General features: G+C 32.8%; 3 protein-coding genes, 50 non-coding genes and 2 pseudogenes across 55 annotated transcripts; 33 read left to right on the top strand and 22 right to left on the bottom strand.

Annotated features, from left to right (window-relative positions):
* Positions 1 to 286: 286 nt before the first annotated feature.
* On the bottom strand, positions 287 to 742 carry K01G12.22 (uncharacterized protein; the record flags this gene model as incomplete). The annotated part of the gene is made up of 2 exons (NM_001356937.1): positions 287 to 463; positions 596 to 742. The coding sequence occupies 2 exons, from the start codon at positions 740 to 742 to the stop codon at positions 287 to 289; spliced, it is 324 nt and encodes a 107-aa protein (NP_001343804.1).
* Positions 743 to 846: 104 nt separating this feature from the next.
* On the top strand, positions 847 to 867 carry 21ur-12514. Its single transcript, NR_058575.1, has one exon.
* A 172-nt stretch (positions 868 to 1,039) lies between these two features.
* 21ur-12872 lies at positions 1,040 to 1,060 on the bottom strand. Its single transcript, NR_058574.1, has one exon.
* Positions 1,061 to 2,234: 1,174 nt separating this feature from the next.
* Positions 2,235 to 2,255, bottom strand: 21ur-2358. Its single transcript, NR_058573.1, has one exon.
* Positions 2,256 to 2,269: 14 nt separating this feature from the next.
* R05A10.1 (Abnormal cell migration protein 18-like fibronectin type I domain-containing protein) lies at positions 2,270 to 10,584 on the bottom strand. Its single transcript, NM_001268865.4, has 5 exons — positions 10,439 to 10,584; positions 10,033 to 10,242; positions 8,989 to 9,087; positions 8,526 to 8,706; positions 2,270 to 2,734 (listed from the first exon to the last, which is right to left on the bottom strand). Exons 1-5 carry the CDS (start codon positions 10,580 to 10,582, stop codon positions 2,373 to 2,375), a joined length of 996 nt encoding a protein of 331 aa, NP_001255794.1. The 5' UTR covers positions 10,583 to 10,584; the 3' UTR covers positions 2,270 to 2,372.
* 21ur-1745 lies at positions 2,848 to 2,868 on the top strand. Its single transcript, NR_058572.1, has one exon.
* Positions 2,849 to 2,869, top strand: 21ur-1149. Its single transcript, NR_058571.1, has one exon.
* 21ur-7764 lies at positions 2,852 to 2,872 on the top strand. Its single transcript, NR_058570.1, has one exon.
* On the bottom strand, positions 2,861 to 2,977 carry K01G12.4 (annotated as a pseudogene). The gene has a single exon. A coding segment is annotated over exon 1 (117 nt).
* Positions 7,986 to 8,106, bottom strand: R05A10.10 (annotated as a pseudogene). The gene has a single exon. A coding segment is annotated over exon 1 (121 nt).
* Positions 8,477 to 8,497, top strand: 21ur-8429. Its single transcript, NR_058569.1, has one exon.
* On the top strand, positions 8,859 to 8,879 carry 21ur-4485. The gene has a single exon (NR_058568.1).
* On the bottom strand, positions 9,110 to 9,130 carry 21ur-1362. The gene has a single exon (NR_058567.1).
* On the top strand, positions 9,373 to 9,393 carry 21ur-9390. Its single transcript, NR_058566.1, has one exon.
* On the top strand, positions 9,374 to 9,394 carry 21ur-3876. Its single transcript, NR_058565.1, has one exon.
* 21ur-3157 lies at positions 9,751 to 9,771 on the top strand. Its single transcript, NR_058564.1, has one exon.
* On the top strand, positions 9,752 to 9,772 carry 21ur-14541. The gene has a single exon (NR_058563.1).
* 21ur-7161 lies at positions 9,757 to 9,777 on the bottom strand. Its single transcript, NR_058562.1, has one exon.
* On the top strand, positions 9,925 to 9,945 carry 21ur-13452. Its single transcript, NR_058561.1, has one exon.
* On the top strand, positions 9,928 to 9,948 carry 21ur-7834. The gene has a single exon (NR_058560.1).
* Positions 10,289 to 10,309, bottom strand: 21ur-4046. The gene has a single exon (NR_058559.1).
* A 32-nt stretch (positions 10,585 to 10,616) lies between the features above and the next one.
* On the bottom strand, positions 10,617 to 10,637 carry 21ur-2413. Its single transcript, NR_058558.1, has one exon.
* Positions 10,638 to 10,908: 271 nt separating this feature from the next.
* On the top strand, positions 10,909 to 10,929 carry 21ur-1063. Its single transcript, NR_058557.1, has one exon.
* A 655-nt stretch (positions 10,930 to 11,584) lies between these two features.
* 21ur-11099 lies at positions 11,585 to 11,605 on the top strand. Its single transcript, NR_058556.1, has one exon.
* Positions 11,585 to 11,605, bottom strand: 21ur-172. Its single transcript, NR_058555.1, has one exon.
* On the bottom strand, positions 11,586 to 11,606 carry 21ur-1731. Its single transcript, NR_058554.1, has one exon.
* A 479-nt stretch (positions 11,607 to 12,085) lies between these two features.
* 21ur-10464 lies at positions 12,086 to 12,106 on the top strand. The gene has a single exon (NR_058553.1).
* Positions 12,107 to 12,204: 98 nt separating this feature from the next.
* Positions 12,205 to 12,225, bottom strand: 21ur-3775. The gene has a single exon (NR_058552.1).
* Positions 12,226 to 12,536: 311 nt separating this feature from the next.
* On the top strand, positions 12,537 to 12,557 carry 21ur-3002. Its single transcript, NR_058551.1, has one exon.
* Positions 12,558 to 12,734: 177 nt separating this feature from the next.
* On the bottom strand, positions 12,735 to 12,755 carry 21ur-5472. The gene has a single exon (NR_058550.1).
* A 397-nt stretch (positions 12,756 to 13,152) lies between these two features.
* 21ur-3623 lies at positions 13,153 to 13,173 on the top strand. Its single transcript, NR_058549.1, has one exon.
* Positions 13,174 to 13,175: 2 nt separating this feature from the next.
* 21ur-15378 lies at positions 13,176 to 13,196 on the bottom strand. The gene has a single exon (NR_058548.1).
* 21ur-681 lies at positions 13,179 to 13,199 on the bottom strand. The gene has a single exon (NR_058547.1).
* Positions 13,200 to 13,481: 282 nt separating this feature from the next.
* 21ur-1485 lies at positions 13,482 to 13,502 on the top strand. The gene has a single exon (NR_058546.1).
* On the top strand, positions 13,485 to 13,505 carry 21ur-12885. The gene has a single exon (NR_058545.1).
* On the top strand, positions 13,486 to 13,506 carry 21ur-1008. Its single transcript, NR_058544.1, has one exon.
* Positions 13,489 to 13,509, top strand: 21ur-947. Its single transcript, NR_058543.1, has one exon.
* A 148-nt stretch (positions 13,510 to 13,657) lies between these two features.
* 21ur-4108 lies at positions 13,658 to 13,678 on the bottom strand. Its single transcript, NR_058542.1, has one exon.
* Positions 13,659 to 13,679, bottom strand: 21ur-2689. The gene has a single exon (NR_058541.1).
* A 280-nt stretch (positions 13,680 to 13,959) lies between these two features.
* On the bottom strand, positions 13,960 to 13,980 carry 21ur-7290. Its single transcript, NR_058540.1, has one exon.
* A 40-nt stretch (positions 13,981 to 14,020) lies between these two features.
* R05A10.2 (Secreted phosphoprotein 1) lies at positions 14,021 to 15,690 on the bottom strand. The gene is made up of 3 exons (NM_070319.3): positions 15,510 to 15,690; positions 14,782 to 14,976; positions 14,021 to 14,264 (listed from the first exon to the last, which is right to left on the bottom strand). The coding sequence occupies exons 1-3, from the start codon at positions 15,675 to 15,677 to the stop codon at positions 14,142 to 14,144; spliced, it is 486 nt and encodes a 161-aa protein (NP_502720.1). The 5' UTR covers positions 15,678 to 15,690; the 3' UTR covers positions 14,021 to 14,141.
* On the bottom strand, positions 14,348 to 14,368 carry 21ur-5169. Its single transcript, NR_058539.1, has one exon.
* On the top strand, positions 14,435 to 14,455 carry 21ur-5890. Its single transcript, NR_058538.1, has one exon.
* Positions 14,436 to 14,456, top strand: 21ur-13110. Its single transcript, NR_058537.1, has one exon.
* On the top strand, positions 14,740 to 14,760 carry 21ur-2609. Its single transcript, NR_058536.1, has one exon.
* Positions 15,136 to 15,156, top strand: 21ur-9053. The gene has a single exon (NR_058535.1).
* On the top strand, positions 15,139 to 15,159 carry 21ur-8436. Its single transcript, NR_058534.1, has one exon.
* 21ur-169 lies at positions 15,252 to 15,272 on the top strand. Its single transcript, NR_058533.1, has one exon.
* On the top strand, positions 15,353 to 15,373 carry 21ur-14013. The gene has a single exon (NR_058532.1).
* 21ur-6117 lies at positions 15,419 to 15,439 on the top strand. Its single transcript, NR_058531.1, has one exon.
* On the top strand, positions 15,420 to 15,440 carry 21ur-3269. Its single transcript, NR_058530.1, has one exon.
* 21ur-7737 lies at positions 15,423 to 15,443 on the top strand. The gene has a single exon (NR_058529.1).
* A 279-nt stretch (positions 15,691 to 15,969) lies between the features above and the next one.
* 21ur-3049 lies at positions 15,970 to 15,990 on the top strand. The gene has a single exon (NR_058528.1).
* A 63-nt stretch (positions 15,991 to 16,053) lies between these two features.
* Positions 16,054 to 16,074, bottom strand: 21ur-3228. Its single transcript, NR_058527.1, has one exon.
* Positions 16,075 to 16,191: 117 nt separating this feature from the next.
* On the top strand, positions 16,192 to 16,212 carry 21ur-6193. The gene has a single exon (NR_058526.1).
* Positions 16,213 to 16,255: the final 43 nt, after the last annotated feature.

Genomic DNA, 16,255 nt, shown 5'->3' with positions numbered 1-16,255 from the left:
CAATTACCAAAACGCAAAAGACACCAAACTGAAACAGTTATAAAATTTTTACAGTGGTCCTTGCAGTATAACATGCATCATAGTCATGATAAAGAAGAGATTGAATAAATGAAAGAATAACACAATTTTCAACAATACGATTCAAAATATCAATTTAATATTCTTAATTTGTTCTCTTGGCATTCGGGATATCACCTTGATTTGCTAGTTTTCGGGATCTTATCGGAGGATCCTCAACTCTAACCTTCCTCTTGCTCAATGTCTTCTGAACCTTGTTCCGTGTCTTCTACCCTTCCCCGTTCAGGTTATGATCATCTCCTGCCACTTCAGCTCCTTCCTGCACATCAATCTGAGGCTCATCTTGTGGAGCAACTTGTCGATTGTGATCCGGAAAATTAGGTGTAGGTACCAGATGATCATGATAACTTTTTCGAATTATTTGGTCGAGCAGAGTAGTTGTATTCTGAAAAAAAAGCTGCCTCGTTGATTTTGTTGCATAATCTTGTTTTACAGAAATCCTTGATGCGCAATCGATCAAAAGCTTGAATGTTTTCTCGATTTCCAATATAATTTTTCTTTTCTCTTTTCTCTTCACCTTCTCCTTTAATGGGTGTTGCATTGTTGCGTGATGTCTTATGTCGAGAGTTTCTGGGTATTCCTCAATTTTTGACGATAAAATTTTATACTGAGCTATCATCAGACCAAGCCAAAATTGGAATTTTGCTTTGTGATGGTTGAGCATCTGAAAATTATATTTATTGATTTGAAAATTTTGAAAATTCATTTAAAAAAAGTTATTACAGTTTCAGAAAAACTATAGCTTTCAAATAAATTTATATTAAACATTAATCATTCTTCTATTGTTTCTTCACACTACACAAATTTTAAAGGTTATATCTGAGTTCATTATGAAGATTGTACTTAATAATTCCCTACAAAACAATAGAAAAAGTTAAAACGTTTTGACAATTGACAATTTTTAAATAGAACAAACGACAACTGGGATATCAACTGGCAAAGCTGAACAATGGGGTGCAATATTAATAGAGGAAGATGGCAAATAACTGAGCAAATATTTATTTATTTTTTCAATTGTTGAAACCGGCAAAAAACTTATGTTTGTAAAACTTAATAAGCTTTCCAAATTTCAAATATGGAATAGGTAACCTCCTACTAAACATCCACATTTTCCGGCAAGTTAATTGAAGTCTGAAATTTTCATTTTTCCCCAATTGTTACGAACATTACTGTCTGAAGATCCTCTGGGATTCGGGCCAAACATGCTTTGTCGCAGAGGTCACTGAAATTAAAGGTGGACTACGCTCAGTGGGGAAATTGCTTTAAAACACGCCTATGGGGCCACAATGACCGAATATATTTTTGAATTTCCGCCAATTGGATTTGTTCGGTGGAGCGTGCTTGCATTATTTTTATTTATTTATTTTATTTATTCTCATTATTTCACTGATTTTCTTCATTTTCTATGTTTTTTCCTCGGAAAATGAAAGAAATAAACAAGACAAATGAAGAATGATCACTAAAAATTAACTGAAAATTCCTAAAACTTTCAAATATACTAATTTCAGGCTCTTCGTCGTCGGAACTCAGAATATCACAGTTTTTCGCATTTTCAATTACTTTTTAACAAACATTTTGTATTTTCTTGTTTATTTCTTCCATTTTCCGAGGAAAAAACATAGAAAATGAAGAAAATCAGTGAAATAATGAGAATAAATAAAATAAGTTAATAAAAATAATTCAAGCACGCTCCACCGAACAAATCCAATTGGCGGAAATTCAAATAGGAATCAGGGGAAAACTGAGATTTTTTCAATTTTCAAAAAATCATATAAAATCTAGAAAATTTTTTTGAATTTTTTAATCATGATATTCGGTTATTGTGGTCCCATAGGCGTGTTTTAAAGCATTTTCCCCACTGAGCGTAGTCCACCTTTAATAGTATTGAAAAATTTGAATATTAAAAAAAACGGAAAATCAGTGAGTTATCTTTACGAAAAAAAACGAACAATTTCCAAAATTAGCGCCACTGTTCATTTCGAGTAGATCAATAAAATTGAAGGTCGAAAAGTTTAGGGATGTCTTGGCGCGACCAACTTTTTTGCTCAAAAACATGGCACTTGTGATAAATAACTTTCGCTTACTACTCCACTCAAACATGACAAAATAAAATAAAATAATAATAATTTTCTACATTTTTGTCAATTTATGCATACTCCCCACTAACTTTTTCGACATTAATTTTCGAAGAAAACAAAACGTTTATTTGGCTTGTCTGAAACAGTAATTTTATGTGACAAGTTTATAAAAAGTACAACTGAATATATTTTCAATGATTTTTCTCGAATATCTTCTTAAGCTGTTGGTTTATTCCCAAAAGTGAAAGTTCCGGGTCCTGCTCCAATAGTCTTTCCATTCACAATCACTTTTCTTCCCTTCCAATCAACATTTGACTTTGATCCGTGTACACTTCCGGCCTTCATTTTATCAGATCCACTCATTTTTTGATCGTTCCGTTGATTCAAGTCGACAAGGCCAGTGTCGTGTTTGTCACCGCTTTTGATTGTTTGAAGACTTGCTCCGACGGTTTGAGTTCCAATTATTTTAGATGAAGAAGGGGAAGATGAGGAAGAGGGCGACATGGAAGATGACGAATGAGCAGAATTTCCCTTCGAGGAAAGTGGTTTTCCTATTTGATCAGCTGGCATCATTTCAACTGAAAATTAGACAAATTCTATAAATTTTGAAACTTGGGCTCATGAAACCTATTTAATTCACAGAAAATATGCTTCAGTACATGCATAAATTCGCAAAATATTTTTAATTGAATTACTCCGTGATTGCCACCAGACCTGTGCGGAATTCGGAATTTTTCGGCATAACGGCATAACGGCATATGCCGCCAAAAATTTTTTTCGGCATATCGGCATATTTATTTATTTATTTCTTTCTTCTTCTGACTATTCAACATTAGAAAAAAAAGACAATCAATTAAAAACTAAAAATCAATATATAAAACAAAGAATTGAATAGTGGGGGGGGGGGGGGTAGAAGAAACAAGATAAGATGACCGATTGGAACAAGTCCGTGGTCAAATGTGGGTGGGGGTGGTTTTGAGATTAAAGCATCACATCATATCATGGTATCAAGAGGTAGAGCTGAGACGCGTTTGGTAAACGTTTCGCCTGACACTGGTTTATTGAATAATTTGGCAAGTTTGTTCCAAAAGGAAAGATATTTATGGAGGAATATGTTATTTATGAACGGCCCATTGGGACTCAATTGATACGGAAATCGTGGAGTTTTAGACTTTTTGAGGTATTTTGTAAATTCGGGGAAGTGACGTGTACCCGTGACAATATCATGATATGTTTTAGCAATAAGAAGGAGCCGATGATGTTTCAGAGTCGTTTGGTTTACTTGTATCAGGCGGTCAGCATACGATTCATATGAGATTTTGCATCTTTTAAATACAAGACGGGAGAAATATCGCTGAGGTTTTTCTAATTTTTCGGATAGTGATTTTAGTTTGGGATTGAAAACTTCACATCCGAATTCAAGAATTGGGCGGACGTATATATTGAAGAGTTTGAAGTAAAAAAGAGCGTTTGTAGACCGAAATGTTTTCAATATTTGACGGGATTTGAAAATTGCTGAGTTTACAATCAAGTGAATATGTTTATCAAATGCTAGTTTATCGTCCACCCAAATACCAAGATCACGAGCTTTTGAGCACACACTAATTTTATGACCATTTACAAGATAATCAGTTTTGGGGTTTAGTTTACCTATGTGTAGTACTTGGGTTTTATTTTCAGCTAGCTTAAGTTTCCAAATATCACACCATTGTTCGATAATGGATATACTTTTTTTAATGCTTTCGATATTTTCACTGGAAATTTTCACGTCATCGGCAAATGCCGTCACGTGGACATCAGCTGGGAATTGTTCAAGCAGATCGTTGATGTAAATGAGAAATAAAAAAGGTCCAGTGACAGTGCCTTGGAGGACACCCGAAGAAATACTGTATTTACAAGTAGACATACTATTTGATACTTTAACTGTAGACGTTCTATTGGAAATGAAGGACTGGAACCAGTCACATAAATTATCATCGATACCAAAATTTTTAAGTTTGAGAATGAGTAGGTTATGCGGGACTGTATCAAACGCTTTTCGAAAATCGAACAGGACTATATCTAAAAATTTTCTAGGGTGAGATAGTATAGAGTGACAGAACGTGGAAGAGTTTAGATGCGCTAACGTACATGAGCGGTTGTTTAAAAATCCAAATTGGATTTTTGATAGTTTGTTGGCACACGTTTTCTTAATGCTCTGAAGTACTAATTTTTCGAACAAACGCGATAATGGATGGGTCAACGAGATGGGACGGTAATTTTCAGGATCAGAGGCGTTACCTTTCTTGAAAATTGGCACTACGGTTGACTCTTTCCAACACACAGGGAATGTTTTGGTTGATAGAAACTCGCTGAATATTAGAGATAGAGGTAAGGATATGGAGTCTGCGCATTTTTTCAATATGAAAAAGTTAATGTTATCGCGGGAGTAACCTAATTTAGGTTTAAGTTTCTTTATCAGATTTGACAGGGTCAATGGATGGGTATCAATAGGCGTTATTACTGGTTCAAGGGCAGGGAGAGCAGGGAAGTCAGGGGGAGACTTTTCGAAACTTTTTGAGAAGATTTTGGCAAATTCGTTGGCCATATCAGTATTGTCCCGCATAATAGAATTATTTACAGATAGGTGGGTTAAGGAAGAACTCTGAGAAATACGAGAGCGTACTAATGCAAAAAGACTGCGTGTATTTTTAGATTCAATGATTTTACTTTCATGCTTTTTTATGTTTTTCCTAATTGATAATAATCTTAATTTGACTCTTTTTTTGAGGTTCGTTGATAGGCTCTTTGGGTGACGTTTTCTCAGTGTTCGATAGAGTTTTTTCCCAGTTACTGGCACATTTCTAACACGTGGGGGATGGGACATTAGAGGCGTATAATCAGCTATAAGTTCGTTAAATATACGCAGGAAATGAGCTAGTTTGCTATCAGGTGTTGAAAAGAAGGAAAGTTGTTTGGGCCAGTTAAAGGAGAAAAAATGAGCGTTGAGTTTCATTAAGTCACATTTTCTGAAATGAAGCTTTTTTTCTGTTAAAGGTGTCGGTTTGGCACGCTTTTGGTTTAGCGGCATTTCAAATTCAACAGACAGATGATCTGAGGACATGAATGGAGAACTAGCTGACACGTTGTGGACATATTCTGGAGCGTCTGTGAAGATGAGATCTAAGAAGTTTTGGGTTCCCATGTAAGATGTACGAGTAGGGGAGTACACTAATTGTTTAAGGTTGTGAGATGTCATCCAGTCAGCTATAATTTTGGATTGGAAAGGAATCGTGTCAGGAACCCATCGTATTGAAGGCAGGTTAAAGTCTCCTAGTATAACATGGTGAAGAAGTGGGTTTTCTATCATCAGACTAATGTATTTGAATAGTTCGGAGGTTTGCTGTATAGTGGTGCTGGGTGGACGATAAACTAAGACAAATCTCACTTTGGAAGGGTTATGTTCAACAACTAAAAGATCGCAGTAATGATTTTCGTATACAATATTCTGTAGTGAAACAGGAGTTAAATTTAGTTCTTTTTTGAAGAATACTGCTGTACCTCCGCCACCTTTTTTTGGATGAGATTTAGGGCGGTCGGCTCGGAAACAGCTAATATTGGAATTCGAACAGATATTTTCAGTGAACGCGTCGTTTAAGAATGTTTCACACAGTAAAAGAATGTCAATATTATTTGCAATCATGAAATCATGAGTAAATGTTATTTTTTCAAGGGAAGCAATTGATCGAGCGTTGGCAAGTAAACAAGAAACCGAACTTGACTCAGAAACATCATCGGATGCCGCCTTTAAATGTACGGTTGTTTTATCGATTTTAGTATATAAATTAAAAACTGGTAATTTCTGACTATAGTTTGATTTTGAAGATAAAGTTAGTTCATGGTCCAGTGTCAGGCGGCCGTGTACCTACGCAGAAAGTGTAGAAGAAGAAACAGGGGGAGTGCGGAATGGGCGAGGCGTTTCAAGATCAATAACATCTAAATCTCGAATAATGTGAAGGACCATTCCAGCTGCCTTGTTTGCTTCGTAGACACGCTTTCGGGCATCCCGAAGGATATCGAGCTCATTGTAAGACATGTCACGTCGCGCACGGATAGGACGAGCTGAGGCTGGCCAAGAAGAGAAAGTACGAGAGTTTTTATAAAAGCCAGAGAGGAAAGCGTCACGATCGGATTTGGACAAGAATCTTACTTTGGTTGGGCGAGAGGGAATATCAGGGTTTTTGCATCTAACTCGGAAAGCTTCAACTGGGGTGGGAAGAGAGAACTCAGTAGTAAATTTGGAAATAAGTTTAAGATCTTCGTCACCTTGTGTATTCGATTTCGAGTCCTTCAGATTTTCGATAACAGCCAGGTAAGCCTTGTCTTTGATGACATTGAACTCCGTAACCATTGATAACTTTTCATTCATCTCCTTATTTGCAATAGCTCGTTTAGCAGAGATATCCGAATAAAGCACACTTCGCGGTTTCGATGAATCAAATCCAGTGGAGCCCAGTTGGGAAGAATTTTCGTAAGAAATATTGGATTTCTCACGATCCTTGGCCAAAACTTCGATAATAGTTTTTATGCCGATATGCCGTCCATTTTTCTTTTCGGCATAACGGCATTTTCGGCATATGCCGTGAATTTTGAAATCGGCATTTCGGCATATGCCGCGCTCCAACAACCGGCATTATGCCGGCATTCGGCATTTCGGCATTCTGAACTATTGTTTTCCAGTTACAAAAAAATCAACAAGATTTAAATGTTTTCAATCAAACTTCCATGTGCTTTATATCATTACCAATATCTAAAAAATAGTATTCGTCTGATTTTGGTATGTGACGTAACACTACAGGTATGCACAATTTTTGGCTTTTGACAAGATATTGAGTTGGGGTTACTGGTTAGATGTTTTTATGTTTTTGTAGGAGTACTTTAATGCGACCAACAGCTATGAAACCCCCTCCACTTGAGCTGTATAGGGCATCTGCAAACTTTTTTGGGAAACTAATATTGACATCGGATGCAGCATACCAAAAAACCTCTGTATCTACAATTTTATACTCACATTTCAAAATTGAAGGCAAAAGAGCAAAAATTTGAAAAGTCGACCGTCCAAATGCTATGGGACACCCTGACTAGGAATCCGTCAGAAGGTGCTCATGCGACTTACATATTAGATATATTTCATTCGATCTTTTATGTAAGTCCAATGAGCAACTTCTGACGGATCATTAGTGAGATTTTCGAGAATTTCACACAAAATTCTCATTTTCTTCGCAAAACATTAAATTTTCCATTTTCAAAATAATATTTAATGGAGTACTCTGGTAGTGTACTGTTTGTTTTTTTATATCATGGAAATTACTGAAAACGTGCAAAAAAAATTGTAAGTATGTTAAAGGGGGAGTACAGTTTGTGGGTATTTTGCTTAAATAGACTAAAACTGGTCCAAAACCACAGAATTTCATAATGAGACTTCACAAAAAATTTCCAAAAATTTTTTATGGCCGGTCAAATTTTCGAAAAAAAAAAGAGCCAAATTTTGCTAAAATCTAAAATTTCGCGCACTTTTCTTTGTCACAGCTGCTGGATTTTTGTTTTTCTGAAATTTTCACTGAGATTTTAGCAAAATTTGGCTCTTTTTTTTTTTCGAAAATTTGACCGGCAATTTGTGAAAATTTTTTGCGAAGTCTCATTATGAAATTCGGTGGTTTTGGACCAGTTTTAGTCTCTTTAAACATCTTTATGTTTCATCGGATAATTATGAAAATATGGTTTTTGACAAAAAAAAACCAAAGCCAAAAATGCAGGAAAAAACGACATAATGCCGTCATAATGTCGGCATTATGCCGTTATGCCGGTCATTTTATTTTTCGGCATAACGTCATTTTCGGCATATGCCGTGAATTTTCAAATCAGCATAACGGCATATGCCGTGCTCCAAAAACCGGCATTATGCCGGCATCGGCATATGCCGAATGCCGAATGCCACACAGGTCTGATTGCCACGTTCTAAAAACGAATTTAAACTGCAAAGTGTAGTCATACTTATTTCCAAAACATAACGAAAAGTAAACATAGATAATTTTAAGAAAAGTTCAAAATTCTCAGTTGTAAGTGTTCCTTGTTTATAAAAGAAAAAAAATTCCCACTAGATATTTTCGGAAATATCAGTTTTGAAAAAAAAATGGTTCGACATGCAGAAATTGCTGCTCTCCACTATTTTAAATTGACATAAAAATGAAGAATTTGATAAGCAAAACCAATTTTGAAAAAAAAACAGTAACTACTGTTTCAAATAGTTTATAAATCTGGAAAAGTTTACGAAAACTCAATTGTTCTCTTTGTCGAGTTTTCATTGAAAATTATTTTAAAAAAACAAACCCCCAATGACACTTCCAACTCCCGCCCCCTTGAATCCACCTCTTTTTGCTCTGAGTTGTGTTGGATTGAACATCAGAATATGAGTAACAACTGATGCATTTGTTCCAGTTATTGGCTTTTTTCCACCATCAACCAATGACCATCCCTTTGGCAAGTCCACACCATCAACATTGGTTTTTCCCTGAACAATATAACTTATGGAATTTTAGACATTTTAAGAAAGTCTAATTCATTTGGAAGCTTTATTTGAAATATGTGACTTTATGAAATATTTTGCCAAGTTTATCATGTTTCACTATGTTTTTTTAATTATAGAAAATGAACCGATACTAATCTCATGACGGTTTCCATTTTGTATTTTTCGTTTTTTAAATCGCATTTCCAAAAATATTAAATTTCACAAAATAAAATATTTTTTGCTGAAAAAAAGCTATTTCCCAATTCCAATATTCTCAAAACCTACCGGAACTTCATTTTTCTCTCCGTGTTTCTTCATTGCTGCTTCAAATCCTTTTGGCAATGGAACTTTGTCACATTCTGGCATTCCCATCACTCCACATGTCTGAAGGTAATACTTTTTTTTAACAAAGCCACGCCATGCACCAATGATGCTATTCATGAAACTGTTGTGATATTGAGAACTTGAAACAGTAAAAAAAATTTCAAGGCATACCGTTTAACATACATTGAAATATGAATATTTTTTCGATAAAGCTTCGATTTCTCAAAATTTATGATATTTAAAAGGACGAGTTGAAGAAATATTTAACAAAAAAATAATTTGTATCGAAAAAAATTTCCGCTGTTTTGACATGTTGATAATTGTTGAACGAAAAGATATTAAACATTTCCAACTGACACATTTTTATGTAATAAAAACCACAGAAAAAAACACATTAACTAATTTATTATCTCAAAATAGTGGTTTTTGTAGTTTTTTTAATATTCGTAACCCTGAAAAATTAGTTGATGCTCCAACACGTTGATGCTTTTTACGGTAAAGTTACAGCAATTTCTTTGCGAAAATTGTTTTAAACGCTTCTATGTTGGCTCAACAAGAATTATTTTAGAAAAAATTGCCATATTAAACCTGTAAAAATTATTGACCGTTGTGTTTTAAAAACTTCAACTTATCAAAATTTACTTCTACAGTAAAATCCGAGAAACGTAAAATTTTTACTGTTACAAGATTACAGTAAATGGTATTGAAGTATTATGGAACTAGTTTAGGACCGTTTGTGATGATTCTGGAGTATAAAAAATTGAAAGTCTATATTTTTATGGGTTTGTCTGAAACTGCGTAAAAATGTGACGGCCAATCTATCTTCACATAAATTTTTATATTTTGGCTTTCAGTTTCAGATAAATAACATAAGTGCTTTGAAACATAGTTAAAAATTATTTTAAAAATTGAGAGTTTAACATCAGAGGTCTAAATATTTGAAGAATTGGATGAAACCCTCCAAAACTCTTGCAATAAACCATTTTCTAATCCCCAAAAACTCACAGTTTCCTTATAAAAAACCGATGAACCCATTCCAAGGCACTGATGCTTCACGTTGTCCACTACCGCAGATTCCCCCAATTTCATTGTAGTTCCATCTTTTCTCTTGCATCCTTCAATTGTGTAAACGCCGTATTTTTGGCATTTGTATCGAAGATTTCCAATTTCAAATTCCTCGTTAGGTTGGTATTTTTTGCCGTTTTTGGAGCATTCCTAAAACTGGGAAATTTCGGACGAATTTTACAAAAATATACATTGATTAATCATAAAATTTAAATGAATGAGACAAAAGTTATGTCTTGAGTATTTCTGAACTAATAGAAACAGTTAATATTTTTTTCTCATTTTACTTTTTTTTTTCTTCGAAAATTCTATCCAATTTCTACACACATTCCCCCGTTGACCATACCTTTGGTAACATTTCCAATGCAGACATTACACCGGCCGAGTTGTTCATTTGGAACTCGTGTAGCTGTGACGTCATGGTTTTTGTAGTGTCCAGTGAGGAGACCAAAGACACCGCAGAAACAAGAATCAGGGAGTGGAGAATCATTACTGGAATTTTGTAAGGATTTGAACTTGATTTTTAAAAATGTTTTACTAGTTGATCAAAGAATTTTGGGAATTTGATAATTTTCACACTATAATGAAACATGAAAGTTTTCCAAACAAATTTGATAGCTATAAGAAGTTGAAAAGTTTATAGTTATCTTGTAAAGGGAAATTGTGGATATTAAGAGGAAAATAAAAGGTATTGGTTTTGTAATTTAAAACTTGTTAAAACAGTAAAATTTTCGTTATATTATATTCAATTTTTGATAGGATAAATTTACTGTTTCACTATCTCCATTTCAAAAATGAATTAAAAATTTTTTCTAATGAGCGCATTTGTATACACTGTGAGAAAAAAAACATATAAAATTTTATAAATAGTATTTTTTTGGTCCAAAAACGGGGTGTGGTAGTAGTAACACGTTTTCATTTTGTTTTGAATTTTTTTCGATATCATTGACCACACCTGCCCTCATCAATCAAGTTGTATTCCAACCTTGAGATGGTAAATGTTGACAGAATTCACAGTAGGTGGTAAGTTGGTAAAAGGTTAAAACTGAAACTTTAACGGTGTTTTTTTGATGATGGGAAGTTTGAAAAAATATGAAATGGATGAACAAGAATTTCAAAATTGGAAAAATTGATATTAGAGTGCTTTGAAAACCCGTTAAAATTATTAAAATTTGAGAGACTTTTTTTTGGAAATTCCGAGAGAACACAAAAAATACGGTTTCCTAGTTTGTTTTTTTGAAATAATGTGTTGTAATTTATGTTTATGTTAGATTGTTTTTTCGGTTGGTTTCAAAAAGAAATTTATAAAAATACAGTTTATTGGTGTTAGCAGAGACAGTTATAAATTTTATTGTTTATGTTTTTGAAGGCACACAAAAATTTGCAGTAGTAATTTTTATAAAGTTTTTCATTCAAAAAAAAATGTTCACAAAAATTTACCGAGGACTATTTCAATATTGAAATTTTAGAATCTTGGAAAATATTCATACACTGCAGCCGATTCAAAACAGGAATGAAAAGTTTCTACACCCCATTTTTTTCTAAACATACTAAAACAGTGGATAATTTTGTTAATCAGATTCAGGGCTACAAGCCAGACTAGAGTCCGATTTGTCTTGTAAAACGGATTCCAGATATCCGGCGTCCGTTATTCTAATAAAAATCGTACTTTATAACAATTTGAATTAAATTAAAATCATAATTTTTTAACTGATATTTTGAGATTTGTAAGCAATGATCACTCGAAAATTGAAACTACCTTACAGTATCAGTTTCTCAAAATGTTATAAAATAAAAATGATCACTTCTGATGTAGAAGGAAAGCAGAAACAGAAAGGTAGACAAAATATGTAAAATAAATTCTTTTTCATATTATTTATTGCAATCGAGCCGGGAGGGATTTTGTGTGAAATTCAGGAAACAAGCAAAATTTAAAAAAAAGTTACCGTTTCAAAATGTTAAAAAAAAACAATGATCACTGGTAATGAGATATTAATTTTATTCATCATGTAACTAGATTTTTTTGTACTGGAAATACTCGTTTCTCACGTTTTCCTCGAAGAAAAACTTGCTTCATAAAATCTCTAAAATATTTGAAAATCTAAAATTATTTTTCTCACAAAGCCGTTGTCAGTAAAGACTAGTAAAAAGCATTATTCTTGTAAACTTACTGAAACAGTGGATGTTTTGTTAAATATGTTCAGAAGTACAAATCAGTCTGTGACTATTTCGTCTGGTAAAACAGAATCCGGGTATGTAGAAACTCTAAAATAGAAACCGATGTTAATAATGTGATTATTTTTGTTGAATAAACACATGGATTCTATGCTTTGAGATAAAATGCTTCCTGTCCTTTCATAAATAGAAATCGAACCAGGACATGCAACTTAAAAACTACAGTTTCAAAGTGTTAAAAAAATAATGTTGTTTTAAATAAATGGTAATCGTAATCTGTTTTAGACAAATATTTGGAAAGAAACATCAATAATTTTGGTCTGAGATTTGTTGTAAAAATATCGAAAAAAAGTTTATTATTGCAGTTTTTCATTCTCACATTAGTGATAGTCTTCTGAATAAAATTGAGGCAATTTTATGCTCACCCATCTTGTCATTGTCACATTCAGTTTTCTTTTTGAAATATTTTTTTTCAAAAATTTATCTCATCGTTTTAAAAACCATTGTGAAGTTTTAATGAACTTACTGAAAGAGTGGATAATTTGTTCAATAGATTTAGGTTTGTCTGTTGAAATGGACTACAGAAATTCGGCGTCCCTATAAAAACATCTGTGTTTTACGGTAATTTGATAAATTGGCATGGTCATTTTAAATTAAATATAGCCATCAATTTTAAAGCGATTTTTTTTTTAACTTTTCCGGAGTTTTAGTTTTCATACCTTAGAAATATGTTGAAATTTCTTAAAATTAAAATATTGCTATTGTGGTACCGAATCGAACTTTTAACAATTTATATAGAAATTAGGCCGGGAGAAAATTGATGTGAAGCAAAAAAAATAATGTTTCAAAGTGTTGATTAAACGGCGTTTTATTTTCTGAGAGTGATGTCTATCCTGGAAGTTGTCAGTTTGTATTCATCTCCTGTCGTAGTAGTAAGTGATGATATTTTTGTTTTTTTTTAAACAATTCTGAAACAGGGATTTTTAAGGACGTCTGGCGTTTATTATTCTTAAAACAATACTTTAATAGACAATCTTCAAAACTTAAAAAAAAAGAAAATTGTTTCAATTTTTCCAGAGATATTTTTTGCAACCGAACGAAGAACTTCAGATTAAATTTTTGTTCAAACCCAGATAAAGGATTTTTATCTCAAATATAAAAATTTTTTGTCAATTTCACATAATTCATATAAATCTGACCGTTGTGAAGAAAAGTCATTGATGTTGTTGTGTTGTTCTTAACACTGGAATAGAATTGAAAACTAGTTTTTGAGAACAATTTCGTCAAATTATAGTATCAGTGATGTCACGGTTGTTTTGGTGTTGGAAAGTTTGAAGTTTAAATTTTTATAAAACTTTTTTGTTGGGCGACAAAATATTTAAAGAATCAGGGACTCTTGCGAACAGTCCAAATGGGGAACAAAAAAATAATACGAATTAATTGAGTTAGCGAAAATGTATGAGTAAAAAATGTTTTCACAAAAATTTAATTCGACAAACTCCTATTTAGTATTTCCTGATTAATTTATGCACAAAAAACGTTTTTTTTTGTATTTTTCGATTGATGGTTCCTGGTTTGTCTGTTGACCCCGTTTTCCCAATAATATCCAGTTAGCTTTCGACGTCCCTAGCTTTTGATTCTGCGGTCATTAACTAAAAGAGCTAATCTATGCCTTCATTTTTTTGGCGCTGGTTTCTCAAGAAATTACAAACATTGACCTACGTTTATGATTCACAACTATTAATAAGTGACTGCAACAGAAATATTTATTTTTCAAAATATTAAAAAAAAAATCAAATTTCCCATTCAACTATGTTTCTCATCTTTTTTTTATAGTTTAAAACCAAATAAAAAAGTCAAAAAAAAATCAAAATTTAAATCCCCGGCGCCCCAAAAGTATCAATTCCAAGAACAGTTTCATTGTTCTTCTGCATATCCTCTTCACTGTCCATTGTCTTGTTGAGATGAGCCATTACATCCATTTCATCGTCGGATAGCTGGAAAACAAAAAGCATCAAAACTGCTTAATAAGAATCGTGAAACAGTTATTTTATTGGAAACCTTCATTTTGCATTTTTTTTTTAATCAGAAATATATGTTACCAAACGGGATTATTTCGACAGTTTTAAATAAGTTATATGAAACAGTCGAAATATTTTATAGATAGTTTAAAGAGGTTTTGAACAATGAACAAATTTTTTGGTTAAATAAAGTGTGGTAATTATAGTTTTCGGCAATTGGAAATTAGTTTTTCGTTTTTTGTCTTTACTAGAATTTTTGATTTTTTTTTTCAAGGTGTTTATTTATTACTAGTCGATCAATCTAGTTTTTCAGCCACATAAATTTTTATAACATTTTATTTTTCAAATTTCAGAACAGTTTTTCATTAATAATTATACTTAAATATAACCACTTGAAAAAATTCTACTGGTTCAAGGTGTCTGTAAAGCACAACGTCTTTGGCATAAATATTGCCATGATTTTACTAAAAGCGCTCACTTAATTCCAACTTACATTTTCCGTAGAGTTAGTTGAAATCGAATCAACATGGGATCTTTTCTGAACGTACTCCTTCTTATCAGAATTCAATCCTTTATCAAATTTCTCCAGATCGTTCTCTGCAGCTGGCTTGTCAGCTTTTTTCACTTCAATTTCTCCAGATTTTTTGGAATTTTCAGAAGAATCTTTCACTTCTTCGATTGTTGAGTTCTGAAAATTAGAGTTTTGAATTTGAAAACACTTTAGCATTTGTACGGATTTGCTTTAAAATGTATTTACAGTACTTTGAAACATAATAATATTTTAATTATTTAAGAAAATTTACAGTTTCAAATAGTTGGTAAATTGTGAATATTGCAAACTTGTTAGTAGTTCTGAACAACGTTTTCTTTACTTTAAATTAACCACTCTTATTACACTTTAGCTTGAGAAAAAATCTACTGCTTATGTGTGTTTTTATAACTTTCAACTATTTTGAAATGTATTGAGCCCGCTTATTGAAAAGAATTATAAAATTTTCCGAACCTGCAATGTCATTTGCCATTTCTAGAAAATTGGAAATTTTCATTTTTGGAAGGTTTTTTGTTTTCGCGCGGAATCATTTGGACAGTTTCACGTTCCTCAGAAATTAGTTCAACTGTTATAAGATGAGTTAGTTTCCTCCAAACACGGCAATTAAAAACTGACTACTAAAATAGAGTGACTTTGGCAAGTTGGTATTTCCAGAAAATTTGAAAACTCACACCAGCATCCACTTTCACCAAATCTTCTAAATCCTCATTATATCTCATTTCCTCCGACGAAGAAGACCTCGAAGACTCCATAGTATCGGATTCCGAGGATTCAGTTGCACGAGCAATTACATGAAGAGCAATTGACAAAAAGAACACAAAATGTACGAGTTTCGACATCATTTTAGTTTCTGAACAAAACTTTTAGTAGATCTGACTAGTAACTGGATAAATGGTCGGATGAGTAAGAGTGAGGATAGTTATGATGACAGGACGGGATGACCGGTTTTTTAGTTTTTTGTCGAATTGGTTGTACTTTTGAATGAGAGGATCATAACGGAGGTATTGGATGTAATCCCCCCTGTATTTTAGTCACTATGGACTAAAATTCGTGATTTGAATAATTTTAGTGAATGAAAAATAAATACTCTTTCAACAGCTGGATATGAAAATATAAAAATTAAGAAATTAATGAGTACACTTGTCTTTCTGTATGTATTTCATGAAAAACCGCTTCAAATTGTTCAGCCATTTTCAAATCGTCTTCATTTTATTTGGAAAGTAGTTCAACAGTGGAGCAGATATATTTTCACATCCTCTAAAAATATTAGGAGCAAGAAACAGTCGGATTCTTAAACTAAAAATTGAAAGTTTCAATGTCTTTTTAGAAGGTATTGGAGTTTTACTCTACTGTTATATGAGAAGAGCGGTCTATATTTCTTGAACACATCTTTTTGAATACAAATCTTGTTAACTTA

Source organism: Caenorhabditis elegans, chromosome IV, assembly GCF_000002985.6.
Source record: "Caenorhabditis elegans chromosome IV".
Lineage (NCBI taxonomy): Eukaryota > Metazoa > Nematoda > Chromadorea > Rhabditida > Rhabditidae > Caenorhabditis > Caenorhabditis elegans.
The sequence above is the reverse complement of the archived record's forward strand: the minus strand, read 5'-3'. Positions and strand labels throughout refer to the sequence as shown.